We start from the raw sequence: 27,413 nt of genomic DNA, 5'->3' as shown, positions 1-27,413 counted from the left end.
CGTAAAGTTAAGCTAGTACCCCATCACTAATTTTGACAAATTGACATTTATTGTAAAAAAATGTGATTAGTGTTTTTATTTTGGTCCTAATAAAATAATAAAATAAAATATATTCTGGTATAATTGTCTGATTATACACTAGACTATAAAATAAAATAAAATTATAAATATGTCTGCACTACAGAAAAGCATAATGAAGAGTAAATTGCCGCCCCGTTGTCCAAAATCAGCAAGTGGAAAGTAATTATAATTTTCATACATTTTTAAACTGATTAGAATTGTAATATTACTGTTTGATTGTGCTGGGAAATAACATAATTATGGAACAATGGAACTTCGCTTAAGATTGTTATTACGATAATGTTAAAAGTCGGCAATTTTTGTTACTACTTAATTATGTTTAGTAGCCGGTATTTTACTCTTATTATTATATAGAATAAATATATATTTTATTATTCTTTTGGTGTTTTCCTTACCTGGGGCCTTAAAGTTACAATATAAAAACGGAACAACCTGAAGTTTTTGAATCTGAATTGTGTTATGTGGCAGTCATCCTATACATATGTGATACCTCCCATTCGTAGAGCCATAAGTTTTGTAATTGGCATAAGTTTCACTGTGATTTCATTGAACTATAGCAAGCTTTCAAATTCAGTTAATTAAAGTCTGGACTGAAAAGCTATATTATAGCCCTCCTCACCTTAATAAGAGTTGGGCATGTAAATGTAGTCAACTATTCATTTTGTGCTATGTTATCGATTCTGGGACATAATCATAATCACATGACATCACTTGAGGATTGACAATTTTATTAGTAAATTCCTTTTTATTTCAGACTAGCTCCATTCGGAATGGCCCGTCGCAAGGATTACAGCCCCGTGCCGTGGCAGCAGTACTTTGAGAAGTATGTTGATGTCGAGACGGAAAGCGGAAGGTTTAGGGTGTATTTGTCACCAGAGCCGGACCACTCAAGCAGACCTCGGTTGGTGACATTGCATGGCGGAGGGTATTCTGGATTAAGCTGGGCGCTTTTCACGGTTAGTTTCGGTTTTAATTGTAGTTGATTGTAGTCATAATAATGTTTGTATCTTTAAATAAACTGTCTACACAGGTGAATTCATTCAAATAAAACAGTTGATGTTAAAACACCATTCAATAATATAATTCTGTAATACACTTTTTATGATAATGTACTAATTGCTAACTAGCAGTAAACCTTTTTAATTTTGTCTATGGATAAGACGGTCAAGTTAAAGGCGGCAAAGAGCTTGTAGACGGTCTTCCCTTATAGGCAGTTGTTATCACATTGACCTAAATGTAATAAAGTAGAAAATTAAATGTGTAAAAACCATCTGTTGATCATAAAATGTTACCAAATTGTGTATAACTCTGTGTTCAGGAAGAAATAACGAACATGATCCACTGCCAAGTGATCTCTATGGACATCAGAGGGCACGGAGAAACACAGGCTGACAACCCGGACGATCTCAGCGCCGATACTTTAGTGAAGTAAGCATGATTTTGTGTGCGAATGATGTCGTTATTTACGGTCAGAAACTATTAAATTTACTCACTTGAACAGATACGAGAGAACAGAACAGACATACGATTTGGAGCGGTGCCCTTACAAGTGAATTTTGTTTCTTCTTGACCAGGGATGTAGAACAAGTTCTCCACAAGCTGTTTGGTGAAGAATTACCCCCAATAGTCCTGGTGGGGCACTCTATGGGTGGCGCTGTGGCGGTCCGTGCCGCATTACTACCGTCACTGGAGCCCTACGTCCACGGTATCGCTGTCATTGACGTCGTCGAAGGTAAGATGAACATAGTTGGTGTAAAAGGATCCAATCTCTAAAATTTGTCCTTTAAATGAGTGACTTTTCTTTTTGACAGAAAGTTCAAATTTTATCGACATATTTCTTGGGGTTGGACCTTTTTCCCTAAGTAAATTTTGGAATTTCGGGAAAGAATTACTTTTCATAGCCCTAAGGCTCTAGTGATATCAACGTCAACGTCAGAGACTTTTCGACGTTTTCTGTAATGATATAATTCTAAATAAAAAAAAACTCCGAACTTATTGGAACAGCGCTAACTCTACTCTAAATATTACCCTCATCGCCCAACCTCACATGGCGATCCTGCCTAGTTTTGTACGTACCTGGAACTCCTGATCCCAACTGACGTGGAACCAGTTCTTTATGCCAAGTCGGCTTTAGTGTGAAGTTAATTAAACGTGTTTTTGATATCGGCGCAGGCACGGCGATGGACGCGTTGGCCAGCATGCAGAGCTTCCTGCGCGGCCGCCCCACGCACTTCCGCAGCATTGAGCACGCTGTCGAGTGGTGGTACGTCACAGATCGTTAATTCTGTTTCTTTCTAATCATTATATACATTTATAATTTATTATGGCGGCCTTTTTAGGTTTGTGGGTCTTGTGAATGAATCATTGAGTACAGTTTCGTCTTGGTCGGTTCAATTTATCACTGACCTGCCGCGTGCTCTTATAACTTCAACTTTCCCCTGCACTAGAAGTCGTTCCAGAAATACTAACATAGAAAGACACGCAGATAGAGTGAAGAAAAGTACCTAGTACGGCACGGGTCGAACGGCGACGAATTGTAAAATTTGTTTTTACCAATGATGTGATGACTACTTTGCTTTGTATTTAAACATACAACGTTTACTTTTGTGCTAAGTATATTTATTTTGAGTAATTTTTCTAAGTAGATTGGCCGGTTAAACTAGCTCGTTTTATTTTTTCAGCGTCAGAAGTGGCCAAGTCAGAAACGTGGATTCTGCCAAGGTGTCAATGCCGAGTCAAATCGTTAAGTGAGTGTTATAAAACATCCGCCCACAACTTCGTTCGCGAAGGTCGTTCATTTTTATCATTTTAGGGGTTTTCGTTTCGGAGGGCGCCGTGGTGGAATGTCATCCTAGTCGATCCCAGTGCGCCCTCACGAACGGCAGAGAGGGTGAAACGCCGGAGTGGGTTTAGTGGGTAGGGCCAAATTCTCCCCCTCTCTTGCCAGGAGAGGGGAAAGGAATGGCGAGTCCCACACACCGTGCATAAACGCATTCCCACTCCGTCAAAAAAAAGGGGTTTTCGTTTAGAATCCATTTGTCTTAAAAACAAAGTTTAAAAAAAGAACAGAGATATCAAAATATGTATGTCATTATTTTATTATATTCATCACTTTTATCAGCATCCATTCATCATCAATTTAACCAGATGTAGGGTTTCTGCTCGAGAATTCTCGAGGCGAGAAATCTCGAGAAATTTGTCTTTCGGCGAGGCGGGAAAAAAAGACTCAATGCCTCGAGAACTCGAGAAATAAATCTCTTGTCATAAGTAAAAAGAAAACACGCGTATAACACTTGATGTGTCTGTAGTGTATTTTTTGGGGTAGTAAAATAAATGTAAACAATGTTTCTCTTTTTACATTTTACGGTACTTCAATAACCAACTAAATAAAAAACTGCCTTGATCCGTCGCCTATTGTTCTGGCTTCAGCTAATTTTCATGTTTTGAAACTTTTGAATTACTATTATGTGTATTCGTCTCGTTTTAGGTTCTTAACTATACTTCGTTTTTTTTAACATTAGAAAAAGGTAAACAATCTTAAAGTGTCTTTTTATTGAAAAACGCTATTAATACTATTAAAAAAATCGTTAATGTAAATGATCGTATATGATTTATAATTGTTACATACCATTTGCTGTGACTTATTCTTCATAAGTTGTTCAATAAAAAGAGACGTCAAGATCGCTTATCTTCTTTATAATGATAAAAAAAACACGAATTATGGGGCCATTTAACCCCTGGAGCGCCCCAGAATTACCGTAGTATGGAACTCCTATACTAGTTACCAGCACACGTGTCTGTTTAGGGCGCTCCACGGGTTAATAACAAATATCACAAAACTGGATTACTTTGGATAAATCTAATCATCTCGATATAGGTACATATTATCCTATTAGCAAAATAGCACAACTTTGCCAGCTTCATTGTTACGTTGAGTAAGTATTAATATTACGTAGTAAAACTTCTGTAAGTTTGTCACATCGAGTTAAATTAATTGCCTAATAAAATACTATATTGTGGTTTGTATAGATTTTGTTAAATAAAAATAACAAATGAAAATAATGAATACACTATAGCATATCACATCGCCGCGCCGGCGCGCGCGCCTGCACCTATAGTTTTTCTTGTTTGTTGTTGAATTTTTGATCATTTGTAGTAACAATAAAATTACCATTTGTTTGATTTTTGATCTAACCTACGACTCCTATGAGTCTAATTTGCAATAAAGCAAAAATGAAAACAAAAAACAGTGTTTTTTAAAACTTTCACAATTTCTCGAGATACTCGAGAAACTCGAGAAATCGTGGTCGAGAATTCCCGTGCCTCGAGAAATAAAAAAGGTCGAGAAACCAGAAACCCTAACCAGATGTGATGTTGATGAAAAGCGTTTTGGGAGAGAATGTGTGAGTATAATAAAAATGCATAAGTTATCATGAGAGCTTAAAAACCACTTTGTATATGTATTAGGTATGCCTATATAATAGCTGAAGTACCTAGTCCATTTCTTCAGTATTCTATCGTTAGATCCAAACATGGATAGATGTTACCATAAGCAAATACATGAAAGATGCAATTGTCACATCTGAGATAATCCGGGACAGAGCTTCCTGGTGAAGAATGACTTAGGGCCAGTTGCATCAACATTTGATAGACTGATCAACGTCAGCCGGCGCGCCCCGGCACTTTACTATGAAACTTTCCATACATACAAATTTAGCGAACTCTTTAACGATACGAACAGTTTGGTGCAACCGACCCTAAGAGAGCTGACCCCAAATGATGGGATAAGGCTTAATTCGGAAAGCGAGCGAGAGAGAGAGGGGGAGTAACAGCTGTATTCGCAAATTCGAGGAAAATACATAAAGATGACCTCGACGAGTAGAGAACCTCCTTTTCTGATATTTGGAAGCCGTTTAAAAATGGTTGAACGTGACGGTTTTACTGTTGCAGCGTTGAGACGAATCTGCTCGCGACAAACGAGCTGGCGACGCACACGCCGGAGGCGCCGCACTTGCCGGCACCCATGCCGCTCACGCCGGCCGCCGACGCCATCGCCGAGGAGCCCGAGGACGCCGACGCCGACTACACGCCCGCCGCGCCGCCCCAGCGCGGCGACGGAGACACCAATATGAGGTAACGCGTAAGGTTGACGAAATATACAGTGAGCCGATCTTTAGAACAAGTTTGAACAAGATAGGCTCACTTTATATTTTGTCAACGACGACTGTAACGACCGAAACTTATGAGGTTTAAATTCCATACCGACTACCAAAGGTTCGTTTCAGATATATAAAAATCCATCCTGTACAACAGATACCCTAATCTGTTTTCTATTATCAAAAATATTATAAGTATTATGGTAACGATACATTGTAGATACAAATGGCGCATCGACCTGTCGAAGACGGAGCGCTACTGGTCGGGCTGGTTCCAGGGGCTGTCGGCGCGCTTCCTGTCCGTGCGAGCCCCGCGGCTGCTGCTGCTCGCCTCCATCGAGGGGCTGGACCGGGAGCTGACCATCGGACAGATGCAAGGTGAAACGCTGCTCTCTAATGTAGCCCCATAAAAAAAATGGAAGTTGAATTTTAAATCATAGAAAGTTACTTTCATTGATTAATTTTAAAATAGAACTAAATACGACGGCGTTACAATTGAAATTAGTTGGAAATAGTTTAGTTACATAACTAACGTAGTGTTTATCTCCGAATGTGTAAGTTTCTTTCAAATTTGAGACTTGAAGTATCAAGTCTAAGGAGTATCTTAGATTTTATCTCAAGTAAAGTAAGTTTGGACGGGACATGTCTGCTGCATGCGCCCTGAAAGGTGGGCCAAGTTGACCCACGGAACACCATCGATAGTGTAGACCCCGGGGTTCAGGCAGACCGAAAAGGAGATGGCTGGGCGACCAGGACGCATTTTATCCGGTTTGGCGGGAAATTACAAACTACAGGGTTGAATGGAGGAAAGGAGGGAAGGCTTTTGCCTAGCAGTGGGACACTAAACTAGGTTAACTAAAAAAAACTTATCTTTTAAAGACGTCATATTATTATATTGATGATTTTTCAGGCAAGTTCCAGATGCAGGTGTTGACGCGGTGCGGCCATGCGGTGCATGAGGACACTCCCGGAGAGGTACGTTCCATTCACATCAGTCGGAAATCCAGTAGCTATTTGTAAAAAAATTTGGGACGTGCCCCAAAAAATCCGAATAAAAGTGATCGGACACACATCCCGCACATGTTACACGCGCTTGACTGCCCCGATTCAAACTTTAAGCTACGTCAATTAATAGATCTAGAAACGATATATTAGTGTTTCAGTGTCAAAAGTGACGTTTTTGATGTGATAACATCTTATAAATCGATGAACACCGGTAGCATACACGAAAAAGTGTCACGTTGTGGACAGATCTCCATGGTAACGTTGTGGACAGATCTCCATGGTAACGTTACGGCCACGATGTTTTCTTATGACGTTATCACGCCAAATTGTCGCCCCGTAAACCGACTTTACAGACAACCATTTTTGTTTGAAGATGGATGTGTGTCTGATATAACCTACCCGTGTTTGTCAGGTGGCACGCGTGATCGCCGGATTCCTGCTGCGGCACCGCGTCACGGAGCCCACGGCGGCCGGCGAGGACATGCAGCTCGCCTCCACGCCCGGCTGCTAGCTGCCGAGCGGCCGCGCTCACACCTCAACCGAGGCGAGCCTACACGTGGGGATCTTATGCTCACTCTGTTCTACATATTTAAATTATTTCATCTAATATAATAATAAAAAAATAGTATTATGAAACATGTCATTGGGTAAACTACTTCTGTGGAATCCTAAAATCAGTCAAATTTATAAAAAAATTGCCAAGTTGAATATTATTGGGGCCAATATTAATTCGGTTGCAAGTACGAAATGTCAACGTTAGAACAGGTTTAAATGACCATAAAAAAACAGAATAACTCAAACCACCTCGAGATTAATTTTCTACATATCAATCCTCTTTAGTCCAACGCAACAGCACCCCAGAGTAAAAACTAATCATAACTCTAATTCATCATTATATGAAGTATTTAATAGCGCAGTCAGCTGTCATCATTTGGAGAATTATCAACCATTCATACAAGCACGGTTTACACGGTTTGATGCAATCTGTCCTTAAACCAATAGCTGCAATGCGTGACAAATAAATAAATATTAATCCACAAGCAACTAGCCCAATCGGCGTCAACTGGGCATACGCCTTTTGATAGGAATTGCGTTTATAAATCAATACCTAGACCTAGAGTTTAAAGGCCGAATAGTGAATTATTAATTGATAAGTCTAATCGACTTAAGAAACAATCTTATTTAATTAAAGTTCTTTAACTAAATCTTACGTAAGTAACGTAAAGAGTTAGGGGTATTGCTTCAAATACCTAACAGTATTTTTTGCGTAAATAATCCATTCTTGCGCAAGTCTTACGAAAAAAAAGGAAATATCAGTTCTTTTTACATAGAAAAACACAAGTACAGCTCAGTCACAAACTTAATAAATCGCAAAGAAAATTATTTAAGATAAAAATCTGAATTTTATTCTATACAAAATGGAATTTCTCGCATATCACAAATTTATTTATTGCAAGTACTTAAAGTATGTATTTATTTTGATTTATTGGTCCACGACGTGGCGTCCAAAAGAAATTAATTTCATAGTATTTATTGAGATTTCTAAACAAAGCTATTTGTGAAATATTTTAGAACAAAATAAATAAACTATCTTTATGTAATTAACCAGGAAAAGGAATGTCGACATTTAAAAAAAATCCGGTTTTCTCATCATTCATCATCATCATCATCACTTGCCCCACTCGGGGTCGGCGCATCAGGTATATTTCTTCCATAACTATTCTTCCGTTTAATTTATATTTCATCGATGTAATAATTACGCAAGATCCTGAAGAAATAAATGAAGGTTGTAAATAACAAAGTATGTATTATTTAACCCGAAATAAAAAAGAATCAATTTTCAATAATTTATTTAAATATTTAATGAGTTGAAATACAAAAAGCACAAATCCTGCAAGTAGGACACAGCAGCGAAACTGCACAATATCAACCAAAGGCACTGAGAATGGAGAATTTGATGACTCGCGTCGCCGGCTTTTTCGCTCTTATTGCGCGGATATAAAGCGTTTTCCTATCGGATTTTGCCGAATGCGCGTCGATATATCTGGGGAGATCCCTAAGGATCTCCCCAGATATAGGCTCATTTAGACGGTGCGAGACGTCTCACCAACCGCAAGGTAATGAAACTCATGCTAGTTTCTTTACATTGCGGTTTTTGATCGATCGGTTAAATTGGACGTAACCAACAGTCCGCAATGTAACTAAAATCGCTTGCGAGTTCGCGCGCCGTCTAAATCAGTCCTTTAGGCTAGAATAAACCAAAACCACCTTACACCTTCACTGCTGTTTCTTAAACTGCTGAAGTAGGTTGATATAACAAAAGCAAAATAATTATAAAATTGTGCTAATTGAAATCTTAAATATATTAATTTAACAATATAAAATATTATTTATTTTGTACACTTATTCGACTGACTAGTAAAAACTGTTTATTATCAGTGGCGGATTTGCCCTAAGGCCCAGTAAACCCGGGTCTAGGCGGCAAATTGTGACAAAAAAATCGCTGATGACAACAAGAAATAACTCAAAATGTAGTCAATATGATGGGTGCTGAGAAAGGAGCGGCTACAGGGCCTAGGGCGGCAAAGACTGCAAATCCGCCACTGTTTATTATTATTATTAGTAATATTCGCTAAAATGTAAGCCACAAATTTAATAATTTACTAAAACCTAATTTATTAAATTTATGGCCAAGGCAAGGATAATAATTTTGACTAAATTCTAAAAGGGAAGCGTACATTTTGAGACTGAAACTTAATACTAAATGAAGTGAGAAATGCTGCCTACTTAGAGTGAGAGTATGGACATCATCAATAGGCTAGATGACAAATTTTCATTTACGATATCAATCGATCAGGTTTGTTTTTAGGATCAAATGTCTATATGGGACCCATTGCAATAAAGCAATACAAAAGTCAGAAATGATGGTCAAAGTCTGACAATCGTACTTCACTCGCGAAACGCCCCTAACAAAACGATAAGTGACCGTGACGTCAAGGTCACTGAGAGTCCATCTTGAAGTATGGACTGTATGGAAAAAACAAGATAGTTGCGTTTTTGTCGGTGAAATATTGCGTTTATGTACATAGTTGCCATACAATGTTTTTTTGGATAAAATTTAAGGAATCGAATGGTATCCTTACTTATTTCCTTCTTGGAAGTTAGAAAAAAACTTAAATTTTGGAATTTTCAGGTCCTGTATTTTTGTATTATTTCCATATATTTTTTTAATATCCACATTATTGTGATAAATTGCTCATTTGCTATCTATTTTACTAGGTTTTGTTATAAAATTCAACATGTGTCATCATCCCTATTGTATCTTTGCTTCACCAGCCTTACGAATCACATAATATAAAGTGAAGTAGTAGAACAGTAGGCAACTGTTCGACGGTTTTTTTCCAACAATATTTATTATTGGGAGAGGAAGTGCCGAAATCTTTATTTTTTGGTAACGACCTAGTTACTGTAGGTAGCAATTTTAATCAATTTTGAGTAGATTTAGGTAGTAGTAGGTAAAGTTACAAATACTTAATGATATCCTAGGCATAAAAATATTACGTTACCTAGTTAAAATAGTAACTTGAACTTGGAAATATGCATATAGTACGTAGGTAGCCTTATGAAAGTTATGAAAAGCATCTCTGTACAGATGTAGTGAATCGCATTTTCAAGGAAAAGCACGCACTGTTGACTAAAAACAAGTAGGTACTGAGGTTGACTGTAGGATGACAAATACGAACGTTTCCAAGAAAATACGATGGTACATGACTGTTTAGGTACCTACATCTGTAAACCGGTTGACGTGCGAATATTTGTGGCATTAAAATGTTCCTTTGGCTTTAAGGCTTATCGAAATTTTACATACTGTATTTGTTAAACGAATGTGTGACGGAAAAAGCGTTATATTTTGATTAGAAATATAAATGTATGACATACCTACAACCAAGTTTCAGAGTCGAAAATAAATGAAAATGATTTACTACAACAAATGGCAATTTAATAGCTAATTATCTGCACCGCATATGCATATAAACTTTGATAAAATATATATCTTTTGAGTAAGTACAAACAGCAACACTAACTCTTGAATTGCTCTTGAATGTCCATCCGTGGACCTTGTTACAAAAAGGCAAAGGAAAGTTAAAAGATTGTGGGTGATGGTACATCATATTGAAATTTTATTAAACTGCCATTCCAAACCGGAGTCACAATTATTAACGAGTATAAATTATTTTAAACCATGAATAAATTATCACTTAAACAAATCTCACTGTTAAAGACAACCACTTATTTGTTAATTGATTACAAAATGTATTATTACACGACCCCTTGAGATAAAGATTTAAAAAAATGTTATTTATTTACAACAAGAAGTATTAAGGTATTTTACAGATAAATCAAAAATGCCTTTATTTTTCTATTTACGTCCTTTTTTTAACAATTTACTAACAATATTTTGAAGTGTCAAAAGCTCCCTAAAAATGAATTTAAGTAGACCCCTAAGAATAAAAAAATATGCTATACACGGACCAAATAACCGGTTTATTTTTTCAGTTTTTTTTTGCGTTAACATTTGACTTTTTTGTTTATCTATAAGATTCAGATATATATATTTTTTTAAGTTTAGAAGAAATGCCGTTCTACAGTTATTAAGTTTGTGTATGCCATATCTTATGGACGAATGTAGTATTCGTTATAATTTATAATTATTACGTTGTTATTACTTGAGATCTATTTGTCGACCAAATATTCTAGGCAATTTAAACGAATATGGCATGAATTGAGCTAGATTTGCTATTATTAAACTGAGCTCTTCATTTCTTGCTTGACGCAGGATTTGAACGCCTCCCAGCCCTCGTTTTTGGCGTAAGACTGAAAAAAATAATAATATTAATTTCCCAATCCCATAAATCCAATTTTTTTAAACCTCGTCGTTAGCTATGAAGCATACGAGGCGCCTAATGTTAGGCGTTTAGTGTAGTTTTAGGAGATGTCACTTGCGTTATGCAGATACCTTCAGACTCTCCCTATTACACTCCTTTTTTTAAGAACCCCACACTGTAGTCTCTCATGAAAACTTTGGCCTTTCATTCCATAGCCGAAGCGTTTACGTCAGGAAATTAACTGTGTAATTAATGTTAAATGAAAAGTAAAATACCCCTTTTGGCTACCTATTCGGCTACGAAAAACATATACTACGGTACGCATACAGTTATCAGTGTTATCACTGTGAAAATCAAATGTAAGTATAGTGTTTCCTTTTTTCTTTTTGGCCCATCCACGTAGTCAGCTGTAAAAATATGGGTGTAGCCAACTTATTCAAAAATATGTCCCATGGTTCTTAATCCGCTGACATAAGAGCTATGGGACATATTTTTGAGAAGATCTGTGCACCCATATTTTTACAGTTGACTGTACTTAAGAACACAAAGCGATTGTAAGGTTTACCGCTAAAGCAGGAACCAGGGACTTCATGATGAGGAACAGTAGTTCAGCTGCCAGAAAATAGCGGCCTGCTAGAAACAGATTCCGGATGATCTGTTACCTTGAATCCTCGGTGCAGGCGGTCCTTCATAATGGCGATGAACTCCTTGTAGCTCAGCAGGCCGTCGCCATCGGCGTCGAAGATCGCGAACACGGTGGTCACGAGGTGCTCCGACTGTGAGATGCCCGTGCAAATCTTTACCGCGCGGTGGAACTCGTCTGTAACAGGATATAGAGAAACTTATAAGTTGCATGTTATAGCTAACACCAAAGCGTCACAAAGTCAGTTACTATTACTAGGTATGTACCTTTTTTTTGACGCAGGGGTTAATTCATTTATCCATCTCACCCACTGGGTATGTGGGACTCGCCCCTCCGTTAATTTCGTGAGAGTCAGGATCGCGGGTGTACCTAAATAAAAATAAACAAAAAGCATACCATACTTTAGTACCTAATTTGTACTATTTGGTACCTCCTTTAAAAAAATTAGTACATCACGGTATTAAAAGTTATTACCAAAAAACATTACACCCGCCATTCTGACAGTCAGAATGGCGGGTGTATTTTATTACGCAATGATCCCGCGATTATTGATAAATTCTATAAAAGCCATATTTTAGTACCTTTTTAGTACTTTCATATTCAATTATAAATTGAGCCATTTTATTTGTGGTTTCCGAGTTTTACTCATTTTACACTTTACATTGCTATTACAATTTTGCAGGCGCTTTAATTTTTCACCGTATCGATTTCGTTTTTAAGAAAAAACGCTACGCTACAACTATTGTTATTACGCCAGGATTTAGTACCTTTTACGTTTAATTTGTTACCTTTTCACGATTAATCTGTTAAGTTCAATTAACTATGAAAATTACGTCTTACAAATGGCCAGGCGCCATGTCAAAGACTTCTTCCTATGAAAAAATCTTAAGTATATGGTGATTAATGAAATAAAACCCGCAAATTATGTCTGTTTGTCGGTATATGACTTCTCGTCCCGTTGATGTCCTTTTTAGGGTTCCGTACCAAAAAGTACAAAAGGAACCCTCATGGTGCGACTCTGTCCGTCTGTCCGTCCGTATGTCACATCGCTAAATATATCGAGAACTACGAAAGCTATCGATTTGAAATTTGGAATGATTATTTGTTTATGAATTTTTAATAATTATGGAAAATGCCCAATATAAAGAGGGGGCAAAAATTAGAAGTCTATAGTTACTAGGTCGAGTAGGATATCATTTGAAAGCGCTCGAACGCGCTTGAACATTACAAAACATTTCTTTTTCACACTGAAAAAAAAAAAAACTTTTGAAGGAAAAATGTGAAAAACAAAACTATTAAGGTCAGTGTGGCCAAATCCGTCAGAGGAGTAAATCCGTCCAACAACATTTGCGACTATTCTAACAACAGTATGCACTTGCTGTCTCGATCGCTAAAGCAGAGAGCATATTTAATACCAGTAGTCAAAAACAGATCACAACAGTAGTCAGAAACAGCGCTCAGTCGCCAGTAAATGAAAAAAATGGGATGAGACGATGTAAGTTAGGCCTTAATAATGGCTTATTTATAATTTTAGACGATGCGAGAACTCGCATGCGAGTTTCATTACACTGCGGTTTTTGATCGGTCGGTTGAATTGGACGTAACCAACAGTCTGCAATGTAACTAAAATGCATGCGAGATCGCGCGCAGTCTAAATCAGCCCTTAGTATGTTTATTATTGTTCGATATGCATGTTTATCGGTCTTTTTATCCATTTTACATTATAATCCCTTGGTGAGAAACCATGGGTGGTTAAAATTTGTGTTTACAAAACTATCGAGCGGACAAATCCGTCAATTACGAAACGGAAAAAATCGTCATGTGCCGGAATTTCCCTATTTCATATATTGCCAACCTTTTTTGAATTGACTCACTTAGGTAAGTATAACTCATATCATACTCATGCGGTGATGCGAGATTTTTACTGAATTGTCAAATTTCTCATATAAATTCGTGGTAGCTTTCGTACATCAATCTAAGATATCTGTGCTGTATTATTTAAAATTAAAAAGTAGATATTATTTTTAAACTTTTTTTAAAGGTTCAATTTAAAAATAGGACGGATTTGCCCCAAGAATATATTTGGGAATAAAATCTAAATTTAACCTTACATTGAGTTCACTAAGGTTTAGTTTCGATTAAGGGTATAGTGGTATTTGTGTTCACTTGACGTAAGTACCTACATGTTTGTAATACGTCACGATACAAGAAAAACCGTTGGTTGACAGAAGTGCCCCAAACCCTAGGGAAAATCCGTCAACAGACATGTCTTTAAAAAAAATCATATTTAAATAACCAGCAGTACTAGGAGTTTAATATGAGTACCTTTATATAAATAATTAATATTGGGGACATCTTACACAGATCAACCTAGCCCCAAACTAAGCAAAGCTTGTACTATGGGTGCTAGGCGACGATATACATACTTATATAGATAAATACATACTTATATACATAGAAAACACCCATGACTCAGGAACAAATATTAGTGTTCATCACACAAATAAATGCCCTTACTGGGATTCGAACCCAGGACCATCGGCTTCGCAGGCAGGGTCACTACCCACTAGGCCAGACTAGTCGTCTATATCTCATAGGTTAAATAAATGCTTAATCTATTACAGTGATAAGGTTTATTAAAAAGTAAATATCATCATAGTTATGACCGGCTAAAGTGAACTTAAACTATGACGGAAATGCCCTCATTGACCTTAAACCCCCCCCCCCTCTAAGTATCCCCGAAAAACCAACATACATACAGTGAGTATTTTAGTTACTAAACGTGTCTGAACACCAAAAATTTAGTCGAGAAGACTAGTAAGAGTAGTGGAGTGAGGCCACGGGGAGGCTCACTCGCCAGAAAGAATAGAACAAAATGGATCCATTCCACTAATTTACTGACTAATCTACTCGACTAAATTGTTGGTGTTCAGACACGTAATACTCGCAACTCGCCACTCGACTATGTAGTCCGAACTAGGCTAGACATTGATACTCAAGGCGGTTTGTGTACAAGTGGCTTAACCGCGAAACGCGAAAATCGAAACTTCGTTACCTGCCTCTCTATCGATCGAATATGCAAGAGTGATAGAGAGGCAGAAACCGAACTTTTGATTTTCGTGTTTCGCGGTAGGCCCTGTGTTGGTGCTAGTGACGCCCTCTACGCAGAGTTTTGCGTATATATTCCCTGTGGGGTCGCTTTCCGTGCCATATTCATACTCAGACACAGCGACCTTGTCAGAAGAAAAACTGTACCAAGACGATAGAAAAACATCATGTAATAGTTAAATGAAATAATTGCTTGTATTTCTAAAAGGTATGTATTTCAATCGTATGTCTTCTTAGCAAAATCAACGGGATCCCACAAAGAAGTATATTCATCACACTAATATACCGACAAACAGACATAATTTGCGGGTTTTATTTGATTAATCAGTACACGGTACGCGGAATTTTTTCATAGGAAGAATTTTTTGACATCGCGCCTGGCTATTTGTAAGAGGTAATTTTCATAGTTAATTGAACTTAACAGGTTAACCGTGAAAGGGTAACAAATTAAACGTAAAACGTACTAAATCCTGGCGTAATAACAATAGTTGTAACGTAGCGTTTTTTCTTAAAAACGAAATCGATACGGTGAAAAATCGAAGCGCCTGTAAAATTGTAATAGCAATGTAAAGTGTAAAATGAGTAAAACTCGGAAACCACAAATAATGTGGCTCAATTTATAAATGAATATGAAAGTACTAAAAAGGTACTAAAATTTGTCTTTTATAGAATTTACCCATAATCGCGGGATCATTGCGTAATAAAATACACCCGCCATTCTGACTGTCAGAATGGCGGGTGTAATGTTTTTTGGTGATAACTTTTAATACCGTGAGGTACTATTTTTTTAAAGGAGGTACCAAATAGTACAAATTAGGTACTAAAATATGTTTTAATTGTTTATTTTTATCTAGGTACACCCGCCATCCTGACTCTCACTTAATTTCCTGTGCTAGCCAGAGGGAGGGGAGAATACCCACTAAGATCCCCTGCAGCATCACCCTCTTTGCCGTAAAGGGAGCGTCATGGGATCGCTTGCGGCATTCTATCCGCGACGCCCCCCGATGTAGTATGTAGGTACCTACTAATTAACACATTCATTCTTCTCAAACATTCTCTTACTTAATCACTTACCCCTAAAGACGACAGTAGCTATTCAAATCTCACCTGTACAGGCAGTGTGAAATCGACTTGATCGATCGATGGTGACATCGTCTAACTTCTGGAAGCTGAGATAGAACACATGACTCACCTTCGGATAGGCGATGGTCGGCAAAGAAATACGTTCTCATAGCGATGATGAGATTGTCGAAATTGTTAGGAACTGGTCTTGAAGTATGTAATAGGTGATGCCACGCTCCAGCTTCATGCGGTCTAGAAGACAGTTTAAATACAAGTCATACTCCTCCATGTTTTACCATTATCTTACCTTTAGAAATTGGATGACCAGCCAGCGTATACAGGTTCAGCGGTTCAGGAACTGACAGAAGGTTTTAAACTCCTGGAAGGTGATGGCTCGTTCGAGCTTCATGCGGTCCAAGAGACGGTCTAAACACAAATCATACTCATCCGTGTTTAAATAAAAGCTCACCTTTCGAGATAGGATGATCAGCCAGCGTATAGCGCATACTCATAGCAATAGTGAAATCATCTACTCGTAAATTGTTGAAATGCCTCGCTCGAGCTTCATGCGGTCCAAGAGGCGGTCTTAATACAAATCATCATACTCGTCCATATTTAAACATAACCTCACCTTTTGAGATAGGATGATCTGCCAGCGTATACATCCTCGTAGCAATAGTGAAATCATCTAAATTGTTGAGGAACTGACAGAAGGTCTTAAACTCCGGGAAGGTGATGCCTCGCTCGAGCTTCATGCGGTCCAAGAGGCGGTCTAAATACAAATCATATTCATCCATGTTAGACATAACCTCACCTTTTGAGATAGGATGATCAGCCAGCGTATACATCCTCATAGCAATAGTGAAATCATCTAAATTGTTCAGGAACTGACAGAAGGTCTTAAACTCCGGGAAGGTGATGCCTCGTTCGAGCTTCATGCGGTCTAAGAGACGGTCTAAGTACATGTCGTATTCGTCTGTGTCGAGGTACGTATAGCGGAGAAGGATCTTAGCGAAGTCCACTTCGGATATTGTCTCGTGACCTGAAAAGTAAAGCGATATAAATATAAACTGCCATACGTCAGGATTTCCCCTGACATGTCAGGATTTTTGGTCCTTTGTCAGGATTGCGGGGAGACTTGGCGAGTAACAGAGTGTTTTAAAAACCTCAACTAACCATTTAAAGCTAGCTAAAAGTTTGGAATTGGGCAGAGGAATGGGAAGGTATGCTACTAGCTACAGCGTATTGTGACGGAGGCTAAATGGCCTACAAAAGCTTTTGGAAAAACGAATTTAATGGGAGGATTTTAGAAAAAAATCTCGTATACAGGAAATGTCAGGACTTTTGACGACCGGTCTGGCCTAGTGGGTAGTGACCCTGCCTATGAAGCCGATGGTCCCGGGTTCGAATCCTGGTAAGGGCATTTATTTGTATGATGATACAGATATTTGTTCCTGAGTCATGGTTGTTTTCTATGTATTTAAGTATTTATATATTATATATATCGTTGTCTGAGTACCCACAACACAAGCCTTCTTGAGCTTACCGTGGGGCTTAGTCAATTTGTGTAAGAAATGTCCTATAATATTTATTTATTTATTTGTCAGGTTATTATTATTTTTTTATTTATAAGGCTATTTTTTAGTCACTATAAAGTCAACAATTATGTTAGATAATTGTTATTACCTTTGGCGAACTCTTGGAACTCGAGCTCCAGCACTTCTGTCTGCAAGTTCTCCATGAACTGCTTGAAGCCGTCGAACTTCAGGTCGCTCGTGCCCTTTTTGCCGAAGAAATGGACCTGCGGAACAATTGTATGCTTACAAAATTATATTTCGAAATTGTACTATGGCACTAAATTTTAATCGGAGTCCATTATATCTCCAATGAAAATATAAGGCCATGACCAGTTAACTAAAGTTAGACCAAGAAAACTCTGCAGAGATTTTGACAGCACACGCAGTGCAGGTGTTATTTTAAACGTCAAACTTCTATGAAATTATGACGTATAAATAACACTGGCACTGCGTATGCTGTCAAAATCTCTGCCTCTGCAGACTTTTCTTAGTCTAACTGTATCTTCACTATTTCATATCTAGTGAATCTCTAATTCATTTCCCGAATTGCGGCGCTAACCGCCATAAGGTACCTTTTGCAGTAGAACGTCACATATCTTTACTATTTCATATCTAGTGAGTCTCTAATTCATTTCCCGAATCGAGCCGTTAAGGTGCTTGGTCATTTTTAAGCTCTAGTCACTTCCATAGTTATTTTAGGTCATTGGCAATTGAGCATTCCGACAGACCTGCAGGAGCGTGTCGACGTTGTGCCGCCGCTGCAGCCCCTGCTCGTCATTAACATACGAGTCCTGCGGTTTGTCGGCGTCGCCGCCTTCTTGGCTCTCCAACCCGCGCTTGCCGCGCCATGCGAAGCTGAAGATTTTCTCCATCTACAACCATTTGTACGTTAGGAAAGTCAGGAATAAACAAGTACCTAAAGTAAAGACGCTAAGCATGTTGAATTTAGTACATTGACCAGCCTGTTCCTATCTCTATAAAGATTGTTTATGATATAGGCCTAAATAATTATAGTAGCTAGCAGCACAGAGGCGAACCGCAGCAACAGTTTCTATTAGCCCGGGAAGTAGTGTCATAAGGTGCAAATTATGGTATTGGATGAATTCACTTAGCACAGATGTAATATACGTAAAGCTAAGCTAATTGAGCCCGGTAGACATCCGCCACCCCCTGGCAGGTAGGCAGGGGGGGCAGTCAAAGTAATTTGTAATGGATACAAGCTTTCAACTCCTTTTTAACGCCGTTAGAGGATGAATTTTTAAAAACGCTGAAATTACTTTTCTTGTATTCTAATAATATGAGCATATAAAGTTTCAAGCCCCACACTTGAAAAAAAAATTTCATCTACATACAAATTTTCAACCCCTATTTCGCCACCTTAGGGGATGAATTTTCGAAAATGCTGAAATTAGTTTTCTTGTATTTCAATAATATATCTTTTAACGAAGTTTGAAATTCCTAGCTAAAAATAAAACATGAACCCCATACAAACTTTCATCCCCTTTTTAACCCCCTTAGGGGTTGAATTTTTCAAAATCGCTTCTTATCTCTTGTATACATTATAAATGTAACCTGGTGTGCAAATTTCAACTTTCTAGCATTTGTAGTTTCGGCTGATAATAGTAATAGTTTAATAAAAAAAATAGCAAAACGATTTTGATTTGTTCGTCAATATTTTTATTTTTTTCTATACATTAAATGTCTCCAAAATGAATTCCTCATGCCCGATTTAACTAGAAATGATACCAAACTCCAGGTGGTAGGTAAATAGAAGCCGATATGCCGCGTGTAACTTTGGATGCCCCCCTGCCTACTCGCCAGGGGGTGGCGGATGGCTACCGGGCTGGATTGGCTTAGCTTTACGTATACTTCATCTGTGCCAAGTGAATTCATCCGATACCAAAATTTGCACCTCCCATACATTGGGTGACACTACTTCCCTCACTATATATGTCCATCGTGGCGGGCATCCGCGGTTTAAATGATTCAACGAGTGTGTACATGGTGTGCTCTCGTCGACAGCTTCTCGCCCGAGACTCGGCGAGAGGCTCTCGCCGAGCGTGTACAGCCGGCATAATACATATACATATTTCGTTCGTACGGGACGTTCGCACAGTCGCATCGACCGCCGCCGGCATCATCGGCGGGAGAGCAATATATTTAAGGCGCGTGCGATAGAGATAGGAAATGGCTAGTCATTGTTCGAAATTCTTTGTGCTTAACGTCCTCACTTGAATGAACAAGTGACAGGAAGGTGTCATGATATTTAACAAATCCAACATTCTGACGGCACAAGAGCGATATCACAACACAAACATTGAGTTTATACTAAAACTCTTTATGAATCTGTTAATAAATTAACCGTTTTCTAAATGAGAATACATTTTTATGAGACATTAAGGTAATAATTAAAATGTCTTATTTAATTTTGTTTAGTAGGTAAGTTGTAAGGTAAGGTAAGTTGTTGTTGTAAGTTTGTTGAGGGGAAAGTCAAGTAAGATTAAAGTAATTAAGACAAACGACATAAAATTAGTTAAAACGAGGAGATATAGACATTACAGACATTAGTAGTTTATTCATTATATTGTTTAAACATGCACATATTTAAGTCAAAGTCATAAATCAGTTTTATTTATTAAATATAAGATAAACTAGTAGTAGATCACGTAACTCCATGCAGTCCGCAAAATGCCTAAAAATATAGGTAACATTGGAAAATATTCGTCCGTAAACAACCAAATTAAGTAGGTAAGCAGAAATTTTATTACCTACCTAAGTCATAGATAAATTCATATTCTACATACATACATGTGTTACTTGGCCAGTTTCAGTTGTAAACCAACGAATAAATAATAAATTCAACTAGATAGGAGTATCGTTCAAACCTCATCGAGAAAATACACGTACAGAGGGGACAGACGTTCCCATCAGGCTATTAAAGACCTAGACAATAGCCTAGTTTTAATCACAAGGAGGAATACAAAATTACAATATTTTGACCATACAAGATTACTGTGAAATTTTCCTGCCTGGACATACACTGACAGACGTACAGTGCTAACCACAAAAAGTAGATACATTTTTAAAATTTTTTTGAGGAAAATATGAACACGGGCCAGGTTGTATCCAGTGATGGATGTGTTTGGTAAGAACCAATAGAATCACTTCATTTACAGCTATCCTCAGGTCAGCGCAGCTTTAGTCGGCAATTTTCTATAGGGTCTCAACAAAACAAACACATCCCTCGCTACGCATCTCTGGTCGAAACGCAACCTAAATTCAATCTTATCTTTTTGTGTTTAGTTTTTTTTTTCTAATTTCACAGTGACTTGACACACAAATCATAATCATAAGCCAACGCACAAACTACAGAATTTGAGAGAAACCAACGAAATGACGTCACAAGAAACCAATCGATGTTGCCATTGCAATTTGGACTTACTGTCGAAGGCTTTGCGGTCGTTTTTTCCTCCACCTTGTTCTTGAGCGCACTGGACGACACTAACGTAAGCAGCTAACATAGTTATACATAAAAGTACATATTAATAAACATATATACAAAGCAATTTATTATGCTTCGATTAAAAACAATTTTGTCACAATTTAGAATTTTAATAAATGGGTTATTTATTTGGTATTCTGTGCCGCTCTTTGAGTTATTCACAATAAACGCAAATTATTATATTATACCAATAGTTAAAGATTATCTACAAATAGAATAATTTAGATGTTACTAAGCTATTTACACTTAGTATCTATACAAGTTATGCCAAAACATTTTCAATTTTTTTTATGAATAGTCATATGTTAAAAAATATTCATTTTATGAATCATACATTTACGAACACAAAAATTGTTATTGTTTAGCACTTTAATTGTAGGTACGATTTTAATATATAATTTAATATCCAGCAAAAAAAAAAATGTCCGTATCCAATCGAATTAAAATCGCCATCAGTCCAAAAGTCCACGGCAGGACATACTTACTTATACCCTGAACAAAAATACTTAAATTACTTCAGTAAAAGTCAGGAAATTAGTGACAGTCTAATTGATCATCAGTTCCGTGAAAAATATCAGGCAGTCACTTGAATTTAATATGACCCATAAGCCAACTAAGGTTTATGACCCTTAAGCACTAATTAAGGTTGCGTAAATTATTTGATTTTGTAACACTATATTCCAAGATATAACCACCCACTGTATATCCTGAATACAGTTTTCCTTATTTTACAGTCCGCTAACTTTTCTATCGAGCGAAAGTCAAAAACTCAGGATTCGACACGCTGATGTCCCTAGCCAAAGGCCTGAAGATTGCTTATTAAATTTATGGCAGCTGTACTGTGATCCAAAAAAGCGCAACAACTTTTTAAAAATCCGTTTTCAGAACGTAGTGCACCGAAAGCGTAAATGTCATGGTAGATTTGTGGTAGTATGTACTAATCCAGTTTTTCTATCACAAATGTTTTCTAGCGTTTATCTTCAACCACCCCCGGCACCAGTGGATTTCAAACCTTACCACCCTACAATTAAAGTGCTAAACCGAGCGGCACAGCCCCAGAAGCATCCACAACACTCACAGCCTCCTTGCTCTTGGGGTCCAGGTTCTTTCGCTCCCTGAACGACCCCCCCAGCAACCTCTGGATCTAATATTTAGCAACAGAACATGCTAAGAAATAAATAAATATAATAACTATACTAAGTTTAACTATAATATAATATACATAAACTTACTTATAATAATATCAATGGAATTTTTTATTTGTTGAAAATGTGATTGTAATTTTTGTACTAATTATGACTATTAAGGAAAGTTGAGGGGTGTTGTAAAAAATAGCCAAAGATAATAGATAAGTAAATAAATAGACGGTTTAGATTTAGTAATAGGGACCCGTTGTTACCTCTTACTTATAGAACCATGAAAACAATCTCTTAATAAGCGATTTAGATATTGTCAGTTGTGAGATTTTCCAAAGAAAATATAATACACAAAATACAAATCTATAGTCAAAGTACGATTACATTTTCATACTGTAGAAAATCTCACACCGGAAAAAAGAAAATTAGACCTCCCAAAAGTTTCCATAGCCCGGTATTTAGAGAATTCATTCCTTATGCCGTTCCCAAGTTAGAGACATATATATATTATTACTATACTTTATTAAAAGCCAGGTGGATAAAAAGGATAAAACTGAAAATATTCTGTGCAAAAGGGTTCAACCTGTAAACCTACTTATTTCACAAAAGTAAACCAAGTGTTAAGGTAAAATCAGTCAACGTATAATAAAATGACTAGGTATATTGTCCAGAGACTGGCTTTACCCAATTGAAATATATAGTTTATTATCATAAATATTTCAATTCACATCTAAGAAAACACAAAAGACTTGCATGTAGCCTTAACAATTGATCCACAAACTGTGCAAATGTGCATATTATGGGTGCAACTACGAGGTCTGCAATCCATTCAACAGTATAGCCACTACATGCCTGCCACGATGCGTGGTCATCTTCAATTGTCCCAGGATTTTGACCACTCATAAATAAGTTATTAATGGATTTAAAAAAAAAATACAAAATATACTGACACATCCAAATTGTTAGTAGAAAAAGGCGCGAAATTCAAATTTTCTATAGGAAGTCAATTCTTCGCGCATTTTGTAAATGTGCCGCCTTGTTCTACTCACAAGGTCGCTGTGCCAGAGTATATAATAGTGTGGTAATATTACTAAAGTTCAGAGAAAGATACTCACGACTAGAAACTCATTCTTATCTACTCTTTGGTTGCCGTCCGTGTCAAACATGTTGAAGGCTATTTGAAACCCGGAGGCCGGCTCTGGAAAAATACAGTATAAATATTAATACTTACCTAAATAATTTATATTAATTATACGTAGTACATGTACAGTATACATAAGTATGAATAGACACAAATAAATTCATTAAAAAGCAATTAAACAAATAAACTTACTTGTTAATATAGATAGAAGAAACAGGTACTCTGTGTATGAAATAATCCCTGAAAAATAAAATAAAATATCATCAAAATAAATCACAAACAGATTACTAATACATAATTGATATCGTAACCATGTTTAGATAACATTATCTTTGGCCATATGGTTCTGGTCGTGTCTTGAAATGGCGGAGAGCCAAAAATAACCTTAGGGAACCTGGAGATAATAAAAAAAAACGAGTTGGACTCGCCCACCGAGGGTTCCGTACTTTTTAGTATTTGTTGTTATAGCGGCAACAGAAATACATCATCTGTGAAAATTTCAACTGTCTAGCTATCACGGTTCGTGAGATACAGTGGGACTATGGTGGTACAGCTTACTGTGGGACTTAGTCAATCTGTGTAAGAATGTCCTATAATATTTATTTATTTATTGCCTTTCCTTTTCTCCATGGCCCGTTAAATCAAAGTAACATCTTGCACATTGTTTTGGAAAATTCATTAATCTTATTGCAAAGACATAGGATCCATCGATGGTAAGTTCATAGTGTTTAGAGAGAAATATTATCAATACATAAAATCCATTTATTGTGCGTACCCCGGTCCCGTAAGCTGCGGAACATTTGTGGGGAGCCCTTCTTCAGGGCGGGCGTGCTGTCTCTCAGCTGTTCGATCTCCTTCGTCGTCAAAACTCGTCGTTTCAGTCGCGCTGCAAGACATTTAACGTTACTCTTTTATTCTCGTGTCATATGTAGGTATAGAATAGGTTACTGAAAGGCTGGAGAGACACAATAATACCTAAAGGATGCTAACCTACATCAGGGAGTAGAGGGTGTAAGAACCGGATTGGCAACAAGAGCAATTGCATATGGTTATCATCGTCAATGAACGACTAAGTAGAAAGAAGATTTAGAGGCAAGTAAACATTATGGTGTCGTTATAGTTGAGCACTGAGGTAACTACTCAGGGTAACTACGACGGTAAATCCGAGGCTCCGAGGCTACGGCGAGGAGAGACTATTTCGCCGGGACTATATACGGGTACGAGTACTTACGTGTAGGTTCCTGCTCTATCACGGACTCGAGGAAGTCCTGAGGCGTCATGTACAGCTGGCCATTGTACTCGACTGACGCAAACTTGATGAAGCGCCGCTCTCGAGACGTGAGCTTCACCGATGTTGCCGGGACTACTTGTATGAGGGTACTTACGTCTAGGTTCCTGCTCTACCACGGACTCGAGGAAGTCCTGAGGCGTCATGTACAGCTAGGGTTGCCAACCGTACTATATTATATAGTATTGTACTATATTTTGGCTCTCTGTACTATATACTTTTGGAAAAATATATAGTACGCTAAAATACAATATTTCCGATTAAACGTATATTACACTCATGTTTAGTATTTTATCTAAAATTACTATATTTTTTTGAAATGTACTATATTTTTGATGCCTTATTCTGGAAAATACTATATTCCACCAAAAAAAAGTTGGCAACCCTATGTACAGCTGGCCATTGTACTCGACTGACGCGAACTTGATGAAGCGACGCTCTCGAGACGTTAGCTTCACCGATGTCACCGGGACTACTTGTATGCGGTACTTACGTCTAGGTTCCTGCTCTACCACGGACTCGAGGGAGTCCTGGGGCGTCATGTACAGCTGGCCATTGTACTCGACTGACGCGAACTTGATGAAGCGACACTCTCGAGACGTTAGCTTCACCGATGTCGCCGGGACTACTCGTATGCGGTACTTACGTCTAGGTTCCTGCTCTACCACGGACTCGAGGAAGTCCTGGGGCGTCATGTACAGCTGGCCATTGTACTCGACTGATGCGAACTTGATGAAGCGACGCTCTCGAGACGTTAGCTTCACCGATTTGGCCAGCTCGTCAGGCTGTGAAAGAAGAATGAGTTTAAGTTTTAGCATTTTTTATTTATTATAGTAATCTTATTACGAGTATGTACTGAGTTAAGGTTAAGGAAATACATTTTCGCTTTTTCTTATTCCATAATGGATCTATAGAATGTATTAGTACATTCCGCCAAGGAGGTTTACGAGGTACACGGTTGTGTAGGTATCTCAATTAATGTCAGTATCGAAACGACTGTGTCACGTGGCTTTTTTTGCTTACATTAACTATTTTAGGATCCATACAGAATAAATTACATGTATATTCTGTAACGTTAACAAAATATTTTTATGATTACCTACTCTCTTCAACGATCATCATTTAAATAAGTACATGAATTAATTATTTAATTTAAGAACCATTATTATTGGTTTTGTCACACAAATAATTCAACCGCTTGTCGTAACAGGGGAGAGAGATATATTTATTTCACCAGCGCATTCTCGACAAGGCACATTTGTATCTCGCCCAAAAAACAAATTTGACCCCTACACCTTTAAGCCTTCCCGAGATTTATAACTCCTTTTAGGGGTGGCACTCGCCGGTAATTTATCGGCATATTTGTGACAAAACGGCTATTAAGTAGAGGACAATGCGGTTCTACTGCCATTTTATTACACAACCCTGATTTACGAGGGCGATAAAAGAAGTATTTCTTTTAATTTTAAAGTTAGGGCTGGTCTTTGAGCTGCCGCCGGCAACCCTGTTTTGACTTTTATTGACTTGAAGTGTTTGCGTTGGGTTGTTGTATTGGAATTGATAGTGTTAATCTTGTTTGATAATTGGATTTTACGGTTTGCTTTCTAGTTATATTATATGTAAGTGTTAATAATCTGATTAAATGAGCAATATCCTCTTTTTTGTATTATCTGCCTGTCTGTTTTTTCCCCTATAAAGAAAATAAAGTACCTAAAATAATATGATTACTATTTTTTTTTGTAGGTATAAATAGGTGTCAAACATACCTATTTTCCGTTTATTTAACTAATATTTAATAGTACCCAATTCAGATGGTGCTTTGATTCTTTTCGTATAAAACCAAAATATATTTGATTTTTCTTTTTAAGTACCTAACTATCAATTTATTTATTTATATAAAGTTTTATACAGTCAATAAGGCCCACATTACACCAACAGTAGGTAGGTACACTACATACACTCAGTGTGTCAAATAGCCGCAGCTAGTGACAGACGGACAGATGACCCGAACTTGGTCACTTTAGTAACGCGACACCGCAGAGCGTGACCGACGCGCGAATGGTTCCGTGTTGCTCGAAATAAACGGTGCCTACGGAAGAAAGTGCCAAACTAAACTGTTCTTCAATAGACTAAGGGCCGATACAGACGGACTGCGACCCGTCTGCAATTTGTACGGGAATTGGGAACACGCCGACTGCACCACAACTGCAACGTCGGCGTGCAGTTCCCATACAGTGTGCAGTCGGGATGGAGTCTGTCTGTATCGGCCCGCCGCCGCCATACAATCGAAGTTACGCTCTCATTTTAAAACGACTTTCTGAAATTACATAATATCAAAGTATTATTAATAAATAAATTCTTCTACTATTTCCTAATCACAACACGATACCGAACATGCCCTTAAACGGATCCCCACTGTTTTTGTTACACCCTGTATTCGCTAGGTGCAAGACTGGTGCTGCCCACATTTTGACGGCTTTTCTACGTTAAACCTTATGGTTTAAAAATAGTTCCAACGGCTGCCGCTAGCATTCATATTTGACATTCCATAAGATTAAAACGTGTGTTTGTGACAATCAGCGCCACTTCTCCCTCCACCGACATATCGCACCTTGCCAATAACAACTAGTTAGGTATTGTTGGTAAGAAGTCGAATCTTGTGAGTCTAAATTTGAATAGCTCGTCTCGTTTTTATGATACTCAGCGTTTAAAAAACTTTAGTGTCTTTTAAGTAATTATTATCAATAGGAAACTGGTTACGGAACCCCATAACTCCAAATAGTGCAGCGCCACAGGAGACCGACGGAAGCTCGTGAAAACTAGGTGTT

At 37.7% G+C, this 27,413-nt stretch overlaps 3 protein-coding genes across 5 annotated transcripts in view; 2 read left to right on the top strand and 1 right to left on the bottom strand.

Annotated features, from left to right (window-relative positions):
* LOC134789380 (FHF complex subunit HOOK interacting protein 2A-like) overlaps positions 1-27,413 on the top strand; it is a 257,350-nt gene that overhangs the window by 214,394 nt on the left and 15,543 nt on the right. The window lies entirely within an intron of this gene.
* Positions 36-7,971, top strand: LOC134806797 (protein phosphatase methylesterase 1). Its single transcript, XM_063780165.1, has 10 exons — positions 36-240; positions 836-1,037; positions 1,400-1,509; positions 1,656-1,813; positions 2,254-2,344; positions 2,763-2,828; positions 5,032-5,214; positions 5,458-5,615; positions 6,148-6,212; positions 6,655-7,971. The coding sequence occupies exons 1-10, from the start codon at positions 170-172 to the stop codon at positions 6,751-6,753; spliced, it is 1,203 nt and encodes a 400-aa protein (XP_063636235.1). The 5' UTR covers positions 36-169; the 3' UTR covers positions 6,754-7,971.
* Positions 10,599-27,413, bottom strand: part of LOC134789560 (calcium uptake protein 3, mitochondrial) — a 126,097-nt gene continuing 109,282 nt past the window's right edge. The window contains exons 2-12 of one of the 3 annotated variants that reach the window (XM_063760135.1): positions 25,232-25,370; positions 24,073-24,183; positions 23,490-23,537; positions 23,272-23,354; positions 22,099-22,164; positions 20,961-21,032; positions 18,247-18,390; positions 17,628-17,742; positions 16,756-16,983; positions 11,791-11,948; positions 10,599-11,117 (exon numbers count right to left, since the gene is read on the bottom strand). In XM_063760135.1, coding sequence (XP_063616205.1) covers positions 11,046-11,117; positions 11,791-11,948; positions 16,756-16,983; positions 17,628-17,742; positions 18,247-18,390; positions 20,961-21,032; positions 22,099-22,164; positions 23,272-23,354; positions 23,490-23,537; positions 24,073-24,183; positions 25,232-25,370 — 1,236 coding nt within the window. In that variant the 3' untranslated portion in view covers positions 10,599-11,045. The remainder of the gene's footprint in view (positions 11,118-11,790; positions 11,949-16,755; positions 16,984-17,627; positions 17,743-18,246; positions 18,391-20,960; positions 21,033-22,098; positions 22,165-23,271; positions 23,355-23,489; positions 23,538-24,072; positions 24,184-25,231; positions 25,371-27,413) is intronic. The other 2 variants (XM_063760141.1, XM_063760147.1) reach the window with 2 other exon arrangements.

The sequence above is a fragment of the Cydia splendana genome, chromosome 1 (assembly GCF_910591565.1).
Source record: "Cydia splendana chromosome 1, ilCydSple1.2, whole genome shotgun sequence".
In the NCBI taxonomy this organism is placed as follows: domain Eukaryota; kingdom Metazoa; phylum Arthropoda; class Insecta; order Lepidoptera; family Tortricidae; genus Cydia; species Cydia splendana.
The sequence above is the reverse complement of the archived record's forward strand: the minus strand, read 5'-3'. Positions and strand labels throughout refer to the sequence as shown.

Bases quoted from the DNA above. Each gene is read 5' to 3' on its own strand.
- LOC134806797 (XM_063780165.1), top strand. From the start codon at position 170: ATGTCTGCACTACAGAAAAGCATAATGAAGAGTAAATTGCCGCCCCGT. The intron at 1,038-1,399 runs GTTAGTTTCGGT...CTCTGTGTTCAG, and splicing joins TAAGCTGGGCGCTTTTCACG to GAAGAAATAACGAACATGAT. The intron at 1,510-1,655 runs GTAAGCATGATT...CTTCTTGACCAG, and splicing joins AGCGCCGATACTTTAGTGAA to GGATGTAGAACAAGTTCTCC.